Consider the following 15,095-nt stretch of genomic DNA (forward strand, 5'->3'; position numbering starts at 1 on the left):
GGGAAAAGTGGTTGTGGCCACAGGATCCAGACCAGCACTGCATGTTTGCCCCAGCAGTCTGTGCATTGCAGACAGGATGGAAATGAAGTAGCTGGGGATACTTTACGTTAGATGCTATAACTATGGGAGACTGGTGCCCCTGGACAGTGGAAGCCACAGAGAGATCAGAGGCTCAGGCAGTTGTATAGCATCCCAGGGCCTTCTATATGAGGAGAGATTACAAAGTCTGGGACTGTTCCGCTTAGAAAAGAGATGACTAAGGGGAGTGATGATAGAGATCTATAAAATCATGAATGCTGTGGAGAAAGTGAATAAGGAAGTGTTATTTACCCCTTCACATAGCACTAGACCTAGAGATCATCCAATGAAATGAATAGACAGCAGGTTTAAAACAAACATAAGAAAGTACTTCTTCACACAACGCACAGTCAACCTGTGGAATTTGTTGCCAGGGGATGTTGTGAAGGCCAAAAGTATAACTGGTTCAAAATGGAACAAGATAAGTTCCTGGAGGATGATGGGGTCCATCAATGGCTATTAGCCAGGACGATCAGGAACACAACACCATGCTCTGGATGTCCCTAAGCCTCTGACTGTCAGAAGCTAGGACTGGAGGACAGGGGATGGATCATGGATAAATTGCCCTGTATTGTTCATTCCCTCTGAAGCACCTGGCACTGGCTACTCTGAGATGGGATACTGGGCTAGATGAAACGTTGTGAATGTGGCCATTCTTATGGAGCCTCCAGGGGGTCTCCAGGGCTAACACACATGGAGATAGAGTAGCCTTTATGGCTGTTTTGCCAGGCTCACAGTTGCAGTACACATAATTTGCACTTACGTGTCACTTTGATGCAGCTCACTGTGCTGTTGAGCTGCTCTCAGTCTCTTCCTGACTGCTACCGCCAGGCCATGCTGCCTCCTGACCAATACAGTTACCAGCAGGGATGGGTTCCGAGCCTGCTATTCACCACTCCCCGCTGCTAGTCACAGGCTGGCCTGGGTCCCGCTCGTGATGTTCCAGGTTGTTGCTGTGCCCCTTGAACTAGTCTCCTAGATTGTGGTATGAGCTGCCTTCCCTTTCACCTTCTAACAGCAGTGAGCACTGGGCTGCTTGTGCCTGCACCATTCCACACTGTTTGGGAGGTGGCTGATCCGAGGTGCTGCGCGCACCCTTTATGGGCATGTTTGTGGTTTCTGCACTTACCTCATGTAATTCTTTCTACCTCTGCTTTCAGCAGGCATATTCCTTTCTGTCTGTGTGTCCCCCCCTTCTGCTATGGGTAGATGGGTCTTTCTCTCTGTCCCCCTGTGCCAGATTCTCTCTTGTGATCTGGCCTCATTGCACTGCCTTAGTGGCACAAAGGAGCTGGAAAGCAACTGGATCTCCTCAGCGACTGCGGGTCCAGCACTACCTGCTCCTACGCCACCCCCTCCTGCAGGGGTCATGTGGGAAGGGACCTGACCTCACCACAATTGCACTCTGCCTCTTCTCAACTGGGTAGAGGCCCTTAAGGGCCATGGCCTGCTGGCATTGTGTAAAGCAGCCCCAGTGCTGCTCTGCTGTACACTGGGGCCAAGAGAACTGGGCTGCCAGTATCAGGGAGTCACAACTGGCTTCTGTGCAGCCTTCCTCTGAGCTGTGCCCAACTTCCATCTCTGTGTCTCCACTTTGGGGCCTTTCTGCTATGGCACTGCCATGATTGTACTTTGCACTTACAGGCACCTAAAAAAACCAAATGTGCCTGCTATGAAATGCTAAAGTTCATAGAGTCTGATCATACTGGGAAATTCATGCAAGTACCTCCCACATTCAACAGGAGCTGAGTGCATGCATCTCCCAGGGTCATAAGGCTGAATAGGAATTACTCTTTGTGAGTCTGTCCCGTGCATACACATGTTTTTCTCTCCCTTGCTCTGTCCTCTCTCTCCCGCTGGGCTGTTTCTCTCTCTTGCTTCAGTGCCTTCCTGTTGCTTTTTTCCATCTGATGAGTCACTGTCTGAGTATCAATAAGGACTCAGAAAGAGAACAAGTTAGATATTTTAAAAGCCGGACAGAGCCCTGTGTATGTAACAATCCCTCCACCAGGGGTCATTCTGAATTTCTAGGATCTGCACCTGCCTCAGAGGCAGGAAGCAATTGAATCGACATGTGTTTTGTTTTCCTTGGCAAACTGTCATGAGGTGCTGGAGCTGCTAGGATCACACTCAGATCCAAAGTTGGGTGGTTCAGGTCTGGATCTGAGCCACTGCAGAACTCAGAAAAGGGTGGCTGGGTCCTAGGCAGGGTTCTCCTTTGGGCCCACCTTCCCGTTTAGCTTTTGATACTAGCTCAGGCACATCAATAATGATTCCATTGCTGGAAGTCAGAATGCATGTGCAAAGTACAGATCCTATCTCACTAATGCCTGCCTTGAATAGGAAGTGTCTGAATCGAGTGGGGGCAGTTACCAATGGACTCTCTGATTTCTCTTCACTTTGAAAGCCAATTTGCTCATCTCTGCAGAGAGTAGTGCAATCAAAGTCATAAATAAATCAGAGCTCTCAAGGACTTATTGTAACAGCAAGTAATTCAAGCAGTACACACACTCCCTGCCTGGGCAGTCCAGGGAACCAGACTACCTGTGGAGTCAGAATCCCATGATAAGCCAGACCTCCTGTAAACAAGCTTGTCAAGGCAGAGCTGCTGCTCACACAACCGTGGTCACTGGCATGGCAGCCTAGGAACATAGTCGCGGCCATCCTGGTCAGACTGTGGCATGGGTGTAGTCAGAAAATGGCCTGGTCTTGCAAGGGCATTACCTTGATGATCAAACAGACCTTTCCCATCTACTAGGATCCTACCAGCCTCAGCACATTGATTTTCATTTCTCAGGAGCAGTTGCAGCAGAGCCAGGACAGGAGCAGCTAGAGGCCCAGATTTGGACCCTACTGAGGTGGAACTCTCTATTCCAGGAGTCCCAGACTCCAGTGGTTAGTGAGTCTGTTCCTAAGGGGGCTGTTTGGGTTTTCATGGTTCAGTTCTGCTCCTGAGTGGGCGAGGCTTATGTGTGGGTTGATTCGGATCAGCCATTGTGTTCCTGGAAGGGCTGGAAGCTTGTTTTATGGATTCCCTTCCTCCCACTCCATCAATCCTAACTGTAACCTCATGTTTCAGGGCTGCATCTCAGAGGGTTTAATGTAAGGCATAAAACCAGGGCCACATGTGACTGCAGGTGGTGTCAAGTCAAATGAGAATTAAGCTAAATTCTCCCCCCATGACGGAGGCCTCCCTGGATGGAGGTGAACGGGAGGGAGAAGCAGTGAGCACAAAGACCCAGCCACTTCCATTTTCCTTTCCTTTCCTGTCTGTCTGTCTCTCCTCTAGAGAAAGACTTTCCTCTTTGCCAGAACTTGAAAGGCCAGATCCTGCTCTCAGTTACACCACCATAAACCAGGAGTAACCCCATTCTTCTTACTGGAGTTGCTCTAGATTTACACCACCGCAGCTGTGAGCAGAATCCAGCCCCTCCCCAGCGTGAGCACGAAGTGCAGCATCAAGTGTGAACTGAATCTGGCCCTGCACAAAAAGCCATGAGTAGAAACACAGGTCTGAGTGAGTCCCAAAAGTCTTTGCCTGTCTCTCAAAAGAGGAGAGTAGTGAGGAAATCTTGCAGGGAGCTGGGCCATCCCCAGCAGAACTCAGCCCTTCCCACTGAGAAATCTTGGGATTATATAACCCCTCCCCCACCCGTGGGGAAAGGAGCAGCTTGAGAAGAATGGGGGCTTGGAAGCGGCCCCTCAGCCAAAAAGCCTTTTGTGTGTGTGCGAGATTCTCTGGGCGAAGAGTCGTGCTGAGGAAGTTGTCACCATGGCACCCCGCTCTTTGTCACTCACTGGAGCTGTCAGCTCAGTGTGCCTGAGCCTGGCTAGCAGCTCCGGGACAATCCGTCACGGCTGCGGAGCTGGGGTGGGAAAGGCAGTTTTTGTTTGGCAGAATTTCACCTCCAAACTCCCAATTTTGTTTGCAGTGATCTGTGTCCCCCCTCTCTCCCCAAACCCACTGAACCCCCAAGGAAGGGCTGTTTTTGGAAGCCACCTTTGCACATTTTCCCATCCCAAATGTGATACAGAACGCCTTGAACATCAAGCCAGTTTGTGTGTCGTGACGACTGTCCTGCACCTCAGTCAGTGTGTGCACGCAGAGCGGTGACACTCTCCCTCTGCCCTCCCCAGTCTGCACAGAGACTCCTTGCAAGTGCCTCAGTTCTCATGAGCGTGGGCTCCAGTTCCAGGCAGTATCCCACTTCCTGATGCCATGCTGCTTCTCTCCCTCCTCGCTCTCTTACTTACGGGTGTATTTTCCTGCACCACAGACCATGGCATAAGCCCAGCCAGACTGTGGGGTGAGGTGTATGTAACAGGTGCCGTGTGCCCAAGTGGATGAGATCTGGGGTCAACTCTAAGTTAGTTAAGGCCAGAGGTTCCCAAGCCAGGGTTCATGGAGCACTTGCCAGTGATCCACTGGGAGCTGGCTGGTTACATGTTGCTGAGTTTCCAGGTAAGAGTAACAGAATATATGGAAGGGGGAGAAAAAACAGACACTGGGGTTAACATTATTCACAAAGGACAAGACTTACTGCCCTGAAGTGTTATATGTCCATTAAACACTGCCCTAATCTGACTGCTCCATGTAAGAAAATGTTGCCATGGAGATGATCTGAGAGACCTGTGAATGTGAAGGGTTGGATCCACAAGACAGTCTATTAACATATGTTCCACATTGTGAAAAAGTTTGGGAAGAGCCTGTTTGGGCAAAGTTTAAGGACTGGATGGAATATCAGAGAGGTTAATAGGATTTAATTAAACAGTAATTGTTTCTCACCCTTTCTCCTGTTTCTTTGTCCACATTTACCTACACTTTGGTCCAGATTCTGAAAGATATTTAGGCTCCTAACAGTCATTGATTTGGAGATGGAAGTTAGGAGCCTAAATACATTTGAGGATCTGAGCCGTAGACTGTAAACTATTCAGGGCAGGGATTTGGTTGGTGATCTCCTTGAACGATGGAGGATGATCAAGAGTCCATGCTGTCCTTTCTAGACCTGTCTGCTGTCTTTGATACCACTAAACATGAGGTTTTATTGACATATCTGTGTGTCACCCTCGTTGTCTGTCCTGCCCTCAATACCTGTAGTCACCAGCAAGTATAGATGAAGTTACTTGAGTGGTTGGGTTCTTTCCTATCTTAAGATAGTGTTGGGCATTTACTCCTGTGGCATCAATGACCCCTATGGGTCAGAATGGCCAGTTTTGTCATTCCTCCTGTTCAACATATGTACAAGGACATTGGGAGAGTTAGTGAGGCGATACAGGAAGCAGTGTATTCAGTATGCTTGATGACACCCTGTTCTATGTCTCCATCACTCCTGTCCCAGTGCGGTGGAACAAATTTGATCCAGTGTCTATATGAGCTTGGGGCTTGGAGAAGATTACAATCTGGGTACAATTCAGTTTGGATAAAATGGAGATAATGTTAGTAGGTTTGAGGAAGCATCTAAAAGAGCAGAAGCTTACTGTAGTTCCATTGACTGAAGGAGTGTGTCTGCCATTTGCATCCTTTGTTCAGATCCTGGGTTATTTCTTTCTGGGCCACGAGAGGTCAGTTGGAGCCAGGAGTGCTCTTTGCCGTATGCATCCTCTTCTTGCTCATAAAGGGACCTTAACCACAATCATCCTTTCTTTGTTACTTTGAAGCTAGATTACTCTAATGTGCTTTCTTGATGCTATACCTTGACATCATTGAGAATGTGTAGCTAATGCAAAATGCAGCTGCCCACTTATAAAGTGGAATTTCAAACCAGGAAGATATGACACCAGTGCTCTGTGAGCTGCATGGGCTGCCAATGTTTCCAGGTGGTGCTGGTTTTTACCTACAAATCCCTACATGGTTTCAACCTGTGAGAGCTGCTCTATCTCCATGCTATAAAGCACAACTGAGATTGGCAGAGGTCTTGAACTGGACCTCTTTGTTATAAATGAGAAGGAAGGGAGGTGCCATAAAGGCCCCTTGACTTTGCTCCCACGGAGCCCAGGACTGCTAAGTTTCTGGGCACACTGTCTGCAGAGCCCATTTATTTTCACCAGTTTGGGAGGTAGCTGGACAATGAACTGCTATTAGGTAGTTAATAATTCTTAACTCTTATCTAGTACAGCACTCAAAGCATTTCACACTATCCCTGTGAGGCAGGGCAGTGCTGTTATCCCCATTTTACAGAGAGGAACTGAAGCACAGAGAGACTAAGTGACTTGCCCAAGGTCACACAGGAAGTTGATGGTGGAGTAGGGAATTGAACACAAATCTCCTGGGTCCTAGGTTTGGGCCCTAACCACTGAATTGCTGCGCTGTTGGTGAGAATGTTGTACTGGTAATTCACTGACTACTGTAAGATCTCAGCTGTTTGTGTGTAATATAGGGTCCTCCCCTTCTTAATATATCAGCAGTACCTAGAGCAGGGCCAGGCCAGAGTCATTAACCTCTCCCTGACCCAGTAATGCATGGAATAAATACAGATGAAGGGGAAGTGACATAATCCCTGATTTCCCTTGCCAGCAGCCAGTGTTGAATGTGGTCTGAAAAAAGGGGGAGGGGGATCTATCATAATTGGGATCAAAGAGTGCCCCTCGGCCACCGGCTCCCCGTTTAGTTTTGGTTTTGCTAGGTCAAGGCTCCCCCCCCCCCCTTCTCCCACACACATTAAGCGCTGCTGGCAGCAAGGCCATGGGGGCACCCAAGCTCAGTTCCCCATCTAGCAGCCAGACAGCTGGGGACCAGGCGACCCCTCTGCGGGGACGCCAGGGGACCTGTGCTTTTTGCGGGGGGAGGTTGTGCTTGGTGGCCCTGAAGCTCAGGGGCTTTGTTGCCGCACCAGGCGATGGACCAGCACCCTGTTCTGGGACCCCCGAGACCCCCACTGGCAGCACAGCCCCAGGGCAGAGCGAGGGTGGGGGGGAGGCCTCCGGTCGGACCGCCCAGCGAGCACGTGCGGGAGTCCAGCTGGATCCGGCGTGATGTCTCCACCCCCCCCCCCCCGCAGCGCCGGGCTCGGGGGCGTGGCCGTCCCGGCTACCCCGGAGCCCCGCCCTGGGGCGGCGCACAGCTGCGGCGGCGGGGCGAGGCAGAGGGAGGGAGCGAGCGAGGCCCGTGCGGCTCTGCCCTTGTCCTGCCGCCCCGCGCCTTGCCCGGGCCCGCGAGCAGAGCGTCTCCCCCCCCCCGCCCCCGGCTGCCGTGGCCCGTCCGCCGCCCCCCGCAGGAGGGAAGAGCCGCCGCCGCCGCCCCTCCTCCTTTGTGTCTCCCATGGCTTTGTGTCTGGAGCTGTGCAAGCGATGTGAGTGCGGGGCTCGCCGGCCGGGGTTCCCCGGGTGCGACGCGCCCCCCTTCCCCAGGCGGGAGGCTTTGGGTTTGGACCCTGAGCCGCTCCGCGGGCGGGAGCGGCGCTGGGGAAGCGGGGTTGCTTCGGGGGGCCGGACCCCAGCTTTGCCGCGCGGCTCCGCGCTTAATAGCGAGGGGCTGCTGGGCCGGGTTGGGGTCGTCCCTGCGATGTTCCCACCCGGCCCTGGTAGCCCGGATCCCGGCAGGATGTGAGCTCATTTGCCTATATTTGTACCGTGCCGGCCCAAGCTCGGCCGAGCTGCATTTTTCTCGCTCTGAGTAATGACACTCGGCTGCGCGGTGCTCGCTCGCCTTCGCCGGGGGTGCGCGGCGAGTTTCGCCCTCCCGCTCCCAGGAGGGGCGGCTGGGTCTGGTAGTGCTCAGGCAGTGGCTGTCCTGCCGGGTGCCCTGTAAGGTAACTGCTGCAGGCTCGCCTGGAATGAATACGGGTTTTCTTTTGAATGGGAAACCTGTGAAATGGGTTCCTGTCACTTGACACGGGAGGTACGTTTTAAAAAAGGGGGACTACTTGAATACAAAAGCAGAGGACAGTAGTTCCTTGTTTCCCTTATGGAAAAGTCTGACCGGCTCCAATCGGTATGAAAACAATAGTCTCCTATTAAAAACTGAGTACGTTCCTGTAGACACTAAGGGAATGAGCTCTTTATATATAGGTCTTAGGAACTGTCTCTATTAAATCCCCTAAATGAAGTTTGTGGGACTATTGTAGGGTTACAATCTGTAGAACTCTTCCAGGGTGATATCACTCTGGTCTGCACATCTATTCTAATTAATGTTTTGCTGTATAACTAAAGCATGACGAAGTCTGAACACACAAAGGGGCCGTGGTGTATGTGAGGCTTGGATGGCTGGCTAAAGTACATCCCACATGGGACTGTATTGCCTTCTATTTTGATTTAGTTTCTCCTCTTTTCCCCTTGCCTATGTATCTCCCTGAACAATCTTGCTTCAGGGAGATGTATGGATGTTGTGAAGGCCAAGACTATGACAGGGTTTAAAAAAAAAAACTAGATAGATTCATGGAGGATAGGTCCATCAATGGCTATTAGCCAGGAGGGGCAGGGATGGTGTCGCTAGCCTCTGTTTTCCAGATGCTAGGAATGAGCAACAGGGAAGGGATCACCTGTTCGTTCTATCTGGGGCACCTGGCATTGGCCAGGTCGGAAGACAGGATACTGGGCTAGATGGACCTTTGGTCTGACCCAGTATGGCCGTTCTTAGGTTGCTTACGGGGTAGTTACTATGGATGGGCAAGTGAGCCTTAGGCTTAATCTTGTCCCTCCTACCCTGTTATCTGGGTGGGGGTGTTATGAAAATGTGTCTTGAGCAGTTTAAGATCACCCTGCCCCCATCCATGAGCAGAAGATGCGTCACATTTTAGGTTGGAATCCTGTGTTTTCCTCTGAACTGACCCATTCCTCCCCCAAACTAGGAGAGACCAAGAAATAAATTGTCTACAGTGCACAGGGTGAGAAGCCAGGCTGCGTGCTGGGGAGACTTGCCAGAGACTATGCAAAAGGAACCCTTTTCCCCAACTATGCTATTTTCTGCTCAAGGCTTTGTGGCCACCATATGGTCTTACTGACACATTGATGGAATAACCAGAGCGTCAGCCGAGTGGTGGATCCACCAGTGTCTCCCCAACTCACCTGTGCATTGCGATGCAGACTCCTCTGCTGCTGGGTTTGGGATGCCTGCGTGGCATTCCATAATGCTGCTTCTGTCAGGGCCTCCTGTTTGCAGGGGTGAGTGACAGTACTTCCCCAGGTAAGGGACATGAGAAACTGAGAGAGCTTTACAATGCTATAGATTCTGTTACTTCAGGATGTCTGTCTGTACTCCTCTTGTATTTGTAGAATACAAGAACTAATACCCAGACGCATCAACAGCATGAAGAAGTAAATGCATTAGTTTACTACTTCCGCAATAGATATTGGACTAGTTCAGACATGGTGAAGCCCGAAGCTAGGCTAAAGCTTTGCCAGCTGTGTGTTCTGATTTCCATTCATTTCATGAGCTAAGCAGGGTCATGCCAGTCAATATTACAGGGTACCAGGTTAATACTAAAGACCTCTTAGGGATATATAGGTGCTGCAGAAGGATTATTGTTGTTTTATTAGGTTGCATTCTTCCCTGGAGGACTCCGGTTGCTGTTGGAAGTGCTGGTTTGGGTTTGGTTTGTTTGGGGGCAGGACGGGTGATGGATGAAACATAAAAGTTGAGGGCTTGTGGCTGTTAAGGCCTATGACTGTTAGCAGTGTTTTGGCCAGAGGGGATAACGGATTTACCAATTGCGAATTCTGCCTTCAGAGTCACTTGTATCTGATGATCTTTATTTCTTAAACTATTTGGTGTTGCTGTACAATGTCATGCAGGAACTATGTTCCACCAAAGAGGTGACTGACTACTTGAGTGGAGTATGCAGGATGGGTGAGGGAATTTTCCATTGAATGCATCCGATGAAGTGAGCTGTAGCTCACGAAAGCTTATGCTCAAATAAATTTTAGTCTCTAAGGTGCCACAAGTACTCCTTTTCTTATTCCTTGCTATAGTCAGTCTGTAAAGCACTCAGTCCTTCTGCTTGAAAAGCAATGTGGAAATTTGCCAATTATTTGCATCTCGGTAGCTGTTTCCATTCCAGAATTCCAAAGCACTCAAACACGAATGAGTTAAGCCTCACAATGTCCCTTTAGGTAGAGGAAGTATCATTATCCTTATTTTACAATTTGGAGAAGCAGACTTGTAAGTAGCTTGCCCAAGGTCAAGGAAGTCTATGACTGAGGCAGGAATGGAACTCTGATGTCCTGACTTCCAGTCCAAAATCTGCTTACAAAGAGGTAACATGCAATTTTGGAGCCTTGAAAATGCACCTGTCCTTTAGGAATGAATGGGCCAGATCTTCAGCTGGTGTAAACTGTACTAATAGAAGACCAGGTGTGTTCCCACCAATATGCCAAAAATCCACTAGATCTCTAACCAGATTAGGAACAGATTCCAACTCCTTTCCCTGACTCCACATGCAGTCCCATTCTTTTCAGTTTAACTGTTGGCAAAGTAAGTGCTAAATGTAAGTGAGGGTGGTAGGATCTGGCCCTTAGAAGCCTCTGCTGTATAGGGAACACTGCAAATGTAATATTTAGCCACTGACTAAGGGCAACACTGCCTGTCCCTACTGAGGTCAACGGATGGCTTCAATATTCTTCTTAAGAAAGGTTGACTTGTGATTTTTGAAGCCACAGTTTCTGGACATGAAAGGGAAAAGTTTTAGCTGTCCACAAACTGGCAAAAATCATTATACCCTTCCCCTTTTACCATCCAACCACAACTTACATTAGCTTGTGTGACCAGGTGCATGTCAGATAGTTACACACCATTACCCACTTTTTGCATGTAATTTTGTTCGCTTTTTTTAGGACATTTCTGACAATTTAGCCCAAGTTTATTTGTCTGCTGCTTCAATCCTGTATGCACAATGTATACGAGACCTGCTGCTTGGTGGCGCTCACTGCTGGCTTGTTCATATGGCCAGAGTAATATACTTGAAAATTGCTTTTAACATAGAATAAATAACAATTGTGAGGCACTTCCAGATTGCAGTTGTACTCCTGAGGGAATTATGCACCAAAAAAATACAAATTATGCACACAATATTTTAAAATTCTGCAAATTTTATTTGTCAATACATAAATGTGGCTCCAGCATGGCAGTGGGGGAACACAACTGTCACTAGCATCCAGGAGGCAGTGTTCAGCTGCAGAGTCAAGACGCAGCCTCCTTCAGCTGGGCAGCTCTGCACTTGCAGAAATGAGGGGGAGGTAGTGACACACAACCCCATGTGCCCCCCCATGCCTTGCCTCTGTTTGGAGGGGGGCAGTCCCCCCAAAAAAGTGCACCCATGGTCTCCCCCTGCACCGCTCACGTGGCTTTCCTGACATTTTTGTCAGGGAAGCACAGGAATTCTGCAGGGAAACCAGTTTTCTGCAGGTGCGCACTCACGCAGAATCCCCCCAAGAGTAACGCCAGCTTGGCTTCCATAGGTTTTTCTGTTGTCCATGCTTCGCTCAAGTGTACGTCACCCAGGCAGTTTGGATCACATTGTTAATATGATGGAGAATGGTGTATTTTCTTCATGACAGTGCCCACTTACCTGTCTGCAGAGGTGAGATTTCAGAACCAAATTTGCAGTAAGGCTTCTCCCCCCATACACACCATTTCATCTGATGCTTTCTGCTCTTAAACGGCTGCAGATTTTTCCTGGGTTGAGGCTGTGTAATTGGATTCAGTGCAGTGCAAGTTACAGTAACATATGTGAGCTAGGAGGATTAGGGTTGTGTGGACGGGTGGCCTTCTTTAAGAAAAATCCACTTTAATTTCTGCCAGGAAAAGTTGTCAGTACACGGTCTGTCAAAGCAGATTTTACAAAATTATCGATAAGTATAATTGCAGTTCCCTGTGAAAGCAGATTAGAGTCCATGCTGTCAGGATCAAGTTCTACAACGGGTTGTAATCAAGACAGTGATGAACTCTGGTTTGCTCTTCAGGAAGATACTGAAAAATGGGCTCCTCTCTGCAACCTGTACCCTGGCTCACATCATTTAAAAAAAATCAGATTGGGGGTGGAAATTTAATGTGTTTGCTTAAATGGTGTGTGTTTTTAAATTGTTTAATTTGCAAGTCCACACAGTGTGGGAATGCTGTCATGACTAGTGGGATCAGCCAGATTAATGACTTGTAGGCACTTTGTCCCCAATGATTGCATTTAAGTCTCCGTACGAGTCCTCTTGAGTGGCCCTTCAGATATGCCAATAAGGATGTGCCCTTTTTGCTACAGACTTCCTGGGTGATCTTGAGCAAGACACTCCCGCTCTGTGCCTCAGGTCTCCGTTTTACAGATGGGGGAATAGCACTGTCCTGCCTCACAGGGCTGATGTAGGGATAAATGCAATAAAGATTGGGAAGTGCGTGGATACTACAGCAATGGTAGCCATATGGAGATAACAGGACCCCTGGGGGGGACGAGGCGGGAAGCAGAATGGCACACATTCATATGGATTGGAATGGTTTGCGAGGCAAGGATGGTGAAGAGGTAGGAAGGCTTTTGCTCTGAGCTAATACAGCTGTGTCCTAATTGAAAAGGACATATTACCTTTAAAGCTTCCTAGTGCAGAATTTCCCAGATGGGGTGTTGTGACCCCGAGACATGCATGCTGATGAGCGAGAGGTGGCTGCGTGCTCCTGGCCGCCCCCAATTCGCTGCACTGTCTGCTGCACGCTGAGAAGCACTGGGACTCATCAGCACATGCGGCACAGTGAGCTGGCCGCAGCTGCTGCTGCACCAACCCTATGGGTAGGAAGAGAGGAGCCCACCAGATCTGAATCCCAGGGCTCGGGTTCTTTTCTGATCTGAAGCCAACACTAGTAGTCAGGTACTGTCTCGTTGCAGGGCTCTGTGTCAGACCACTGGGAAGTGTGTTAACAGAGGCCAGCCCAAAGAGGATCATGGCATACAGAAGTCTGGGACTCACTGCCCTAGTGGAATTGCACGTTCACTCCAATGAGTGCAGTTCACAGCCCCAAGGATACAGCAGCATCTCATGGATGGGAGGGACAGGATTTTGACAATCCAGAGATAAGTCTGGATGCAGACTGAGGCATTAGCAGTGCACTGGGGCTCTCACCCACAGACTGAGTAACAGAGCCTGTGGTGCCGCATGTCATCTAAGCTGTGACCTATAGATCAGTGATACTTGTAGCTTTTGACACTTACAGAATAGACTTCACTTCAGGCTAAGAAAAGACTGGCGTTTCTAGTGGCTTAGGGTAGGTCTGATTGACTCACTAAGGAGGAGAGAGCAATTTGACTCCAATTTTTTTCTTAATCCTTCTTTATAAAGCATTTAAATAATTCAGAGGCAGTTATCGGAGGGAAATAGTAAAAAGTTTTGCTGCCTCTCTCCCTCCTTCACTTGCATTTTTGCTGTTAGCCTTGGTCTGTAATGCAGTACAAAAGATAATGAAGTAGCAGTGGCTTTTCAGAGTCACTGGTGCCTGTGCTGTGATGCAGAAGGAAGCATTGTCTTAGAACTGCATCAACCAAAATACCACTGCCTGCCCTACTGCTCTTTCCTCTCATCAGCCAGTGCACACAGGAACTTATTCTCGTTACCCTGTTGGCACTCTGTGGGTTAAGCCTGTCAGTTCTCTTTACATCACTAGCTGGATGGTGAAAAATCTCAAACTAGATTGACCTTCACAGCCTGAGGAAGTCACAGGCATTCTCAAAAAATCAAAGAGCAAACAATGTTAGGATGTCTAAAGAATGGGATATAGAAATAATTAGTGTTTGTAATGCCATGATATCAATTGGTGGTATGCACATTCATCTGGAACACTAGGTAAAGTGTTCAAGAATACCTACATGCTTAAATCACGTAAGCCCCATTTTCATTGACTGTCAATAGGATTTAGCCATCTAGGTGGCTAACTCACTTATTAAACTACCCACTGTCTTCAGTCCCGTTGCCCTGTCTCAATGGATGTGGAAAAAATAGATTGGAAAAAGGCAAAGGCCTTCTGTTTGAGGAGAGTTGGAAGACTGGGTCTCTTGGTTTAAAGAGGAGATATACAGAATGAAGGGTATAGAGAGGGTAAATTAGACACTCCTATTTACCCTCTGTCATAACATGAGGAAAAGGGGATGTTAATGAAACTGAAAGGCAACATACTTAATATTAATGAAAGGAAATGATTTTGCACAATGTCATAAGATATCAGTGAGGCCAAGAGTTTAGGATTCAAAAAGGGATTAGACATTTATATGGCTACTTATGTGGTAGCACCTAAGGATTCCAGTCATGGATCGCAGTCCCATTGTGCTAGCCACTGTACAAACTTAGAAGGGATGTAAATCCTCATACTTCAGGACATAAAGCCACCACTTCTTGCCTGAGATTGGGAAGAGACTTTCCCCAATAGACAAGTTATTCCATAATTGTCCCATTTGAAGATGCATGTACCAGAAGCTTCAGGGGAAGGCCACTGTCGGAGACAGGATGATGGACTAGAGGGAGCACTGATAGGGGATGGTAATTGCTATGTTCATGTGTTAATATACAGTGCACTACTGTGTGTGACTCTTCTTAGTTAGTCCTCCAGTAAGAAAAGAGTTGGGCTTTTTTAGGGGGACCTGTAATACAGGGGCTGCCCACCTCATGGCCAAAGATAGCTTCTGCATCCCCCTGCCTGCATTTTCCCTCTCTTCACCAGGCAACAGAGACCCACCTCGCTCACCCCTTCTGCATTCTGCACCATGTGTGACATGGCAGGGTTTCTCCCCAGCTTAACAACACTCACTGCAATGCCCAGGCTCCTTTTAAGTAGGTTTCTTTGTCCAAATATAAGCCCATAATAGACTAAAACAGTCCTTCAGCTCACCCTTTGTTCTGGGATTTCACCGCCTCCCCTCCGAGGGGTCTTTAGTAATCCTGCTTTTTGCAGCTTCCCAGTCTTAGCCAGCTCCATTCTCTCAGCCAGTTCTTGTTCAACCAGCTCTGCTCCCGTTCTGGAACACCTGCCAGAGGGCCGCTTCCCAGAACACCTGGCCCCTTGTTCCTGGGCATCACTCCTCTGTGGTTCTTCTCCCCAGGCACAACCTGCCCCAATC

At 48.8% G+C, this 15,095-nt stretch overlaps 1 protein-coding gene across 5 annotated transcripts in view; it reads left to right on the forward strand.

Moving 5' to 3' along the window:
• Positions 1–15,095, forward strand: part of DLGAP4 (DLG associated protein 4) — a 345,726-nt gene that overhangs the window by 273,511 nt on the left and 57,120 nt on the right. The window contains exon 1 of one of the 5 annotated variants that reach the window (XM_038369559.2): positions 7,010–7,367. The exons of the other annotated variants lie outside the window; for them this stretch is intronic. Coding sequence (XP_038225487.1) covers positions 7,337–7,367 — 31 coding nt within the window. The 5' untranslated portion in view covers positions 7,010–7,336. Of the gene's footprint in view, positions 1–7,009; positions 7,368–15,095 lie in introns of those variants that run through there. 5 annotated transcript variants of the gene reach the window in all.

This window comes from Dermochelys coriacea, chromosome 13, assembly GCF_009764565.3.
Source record: "Dermochelys coriacea isolate rDerCor1 chromosome 13, rDerCor1.pri.v4, whole genome shotgun sequence".
Classification (NCBI taxonomy): Eukaryota; Metazoa; Chordata; order Testudines; family Dermochelyidae; genus Dermochelys; species Dermochelys coriacea.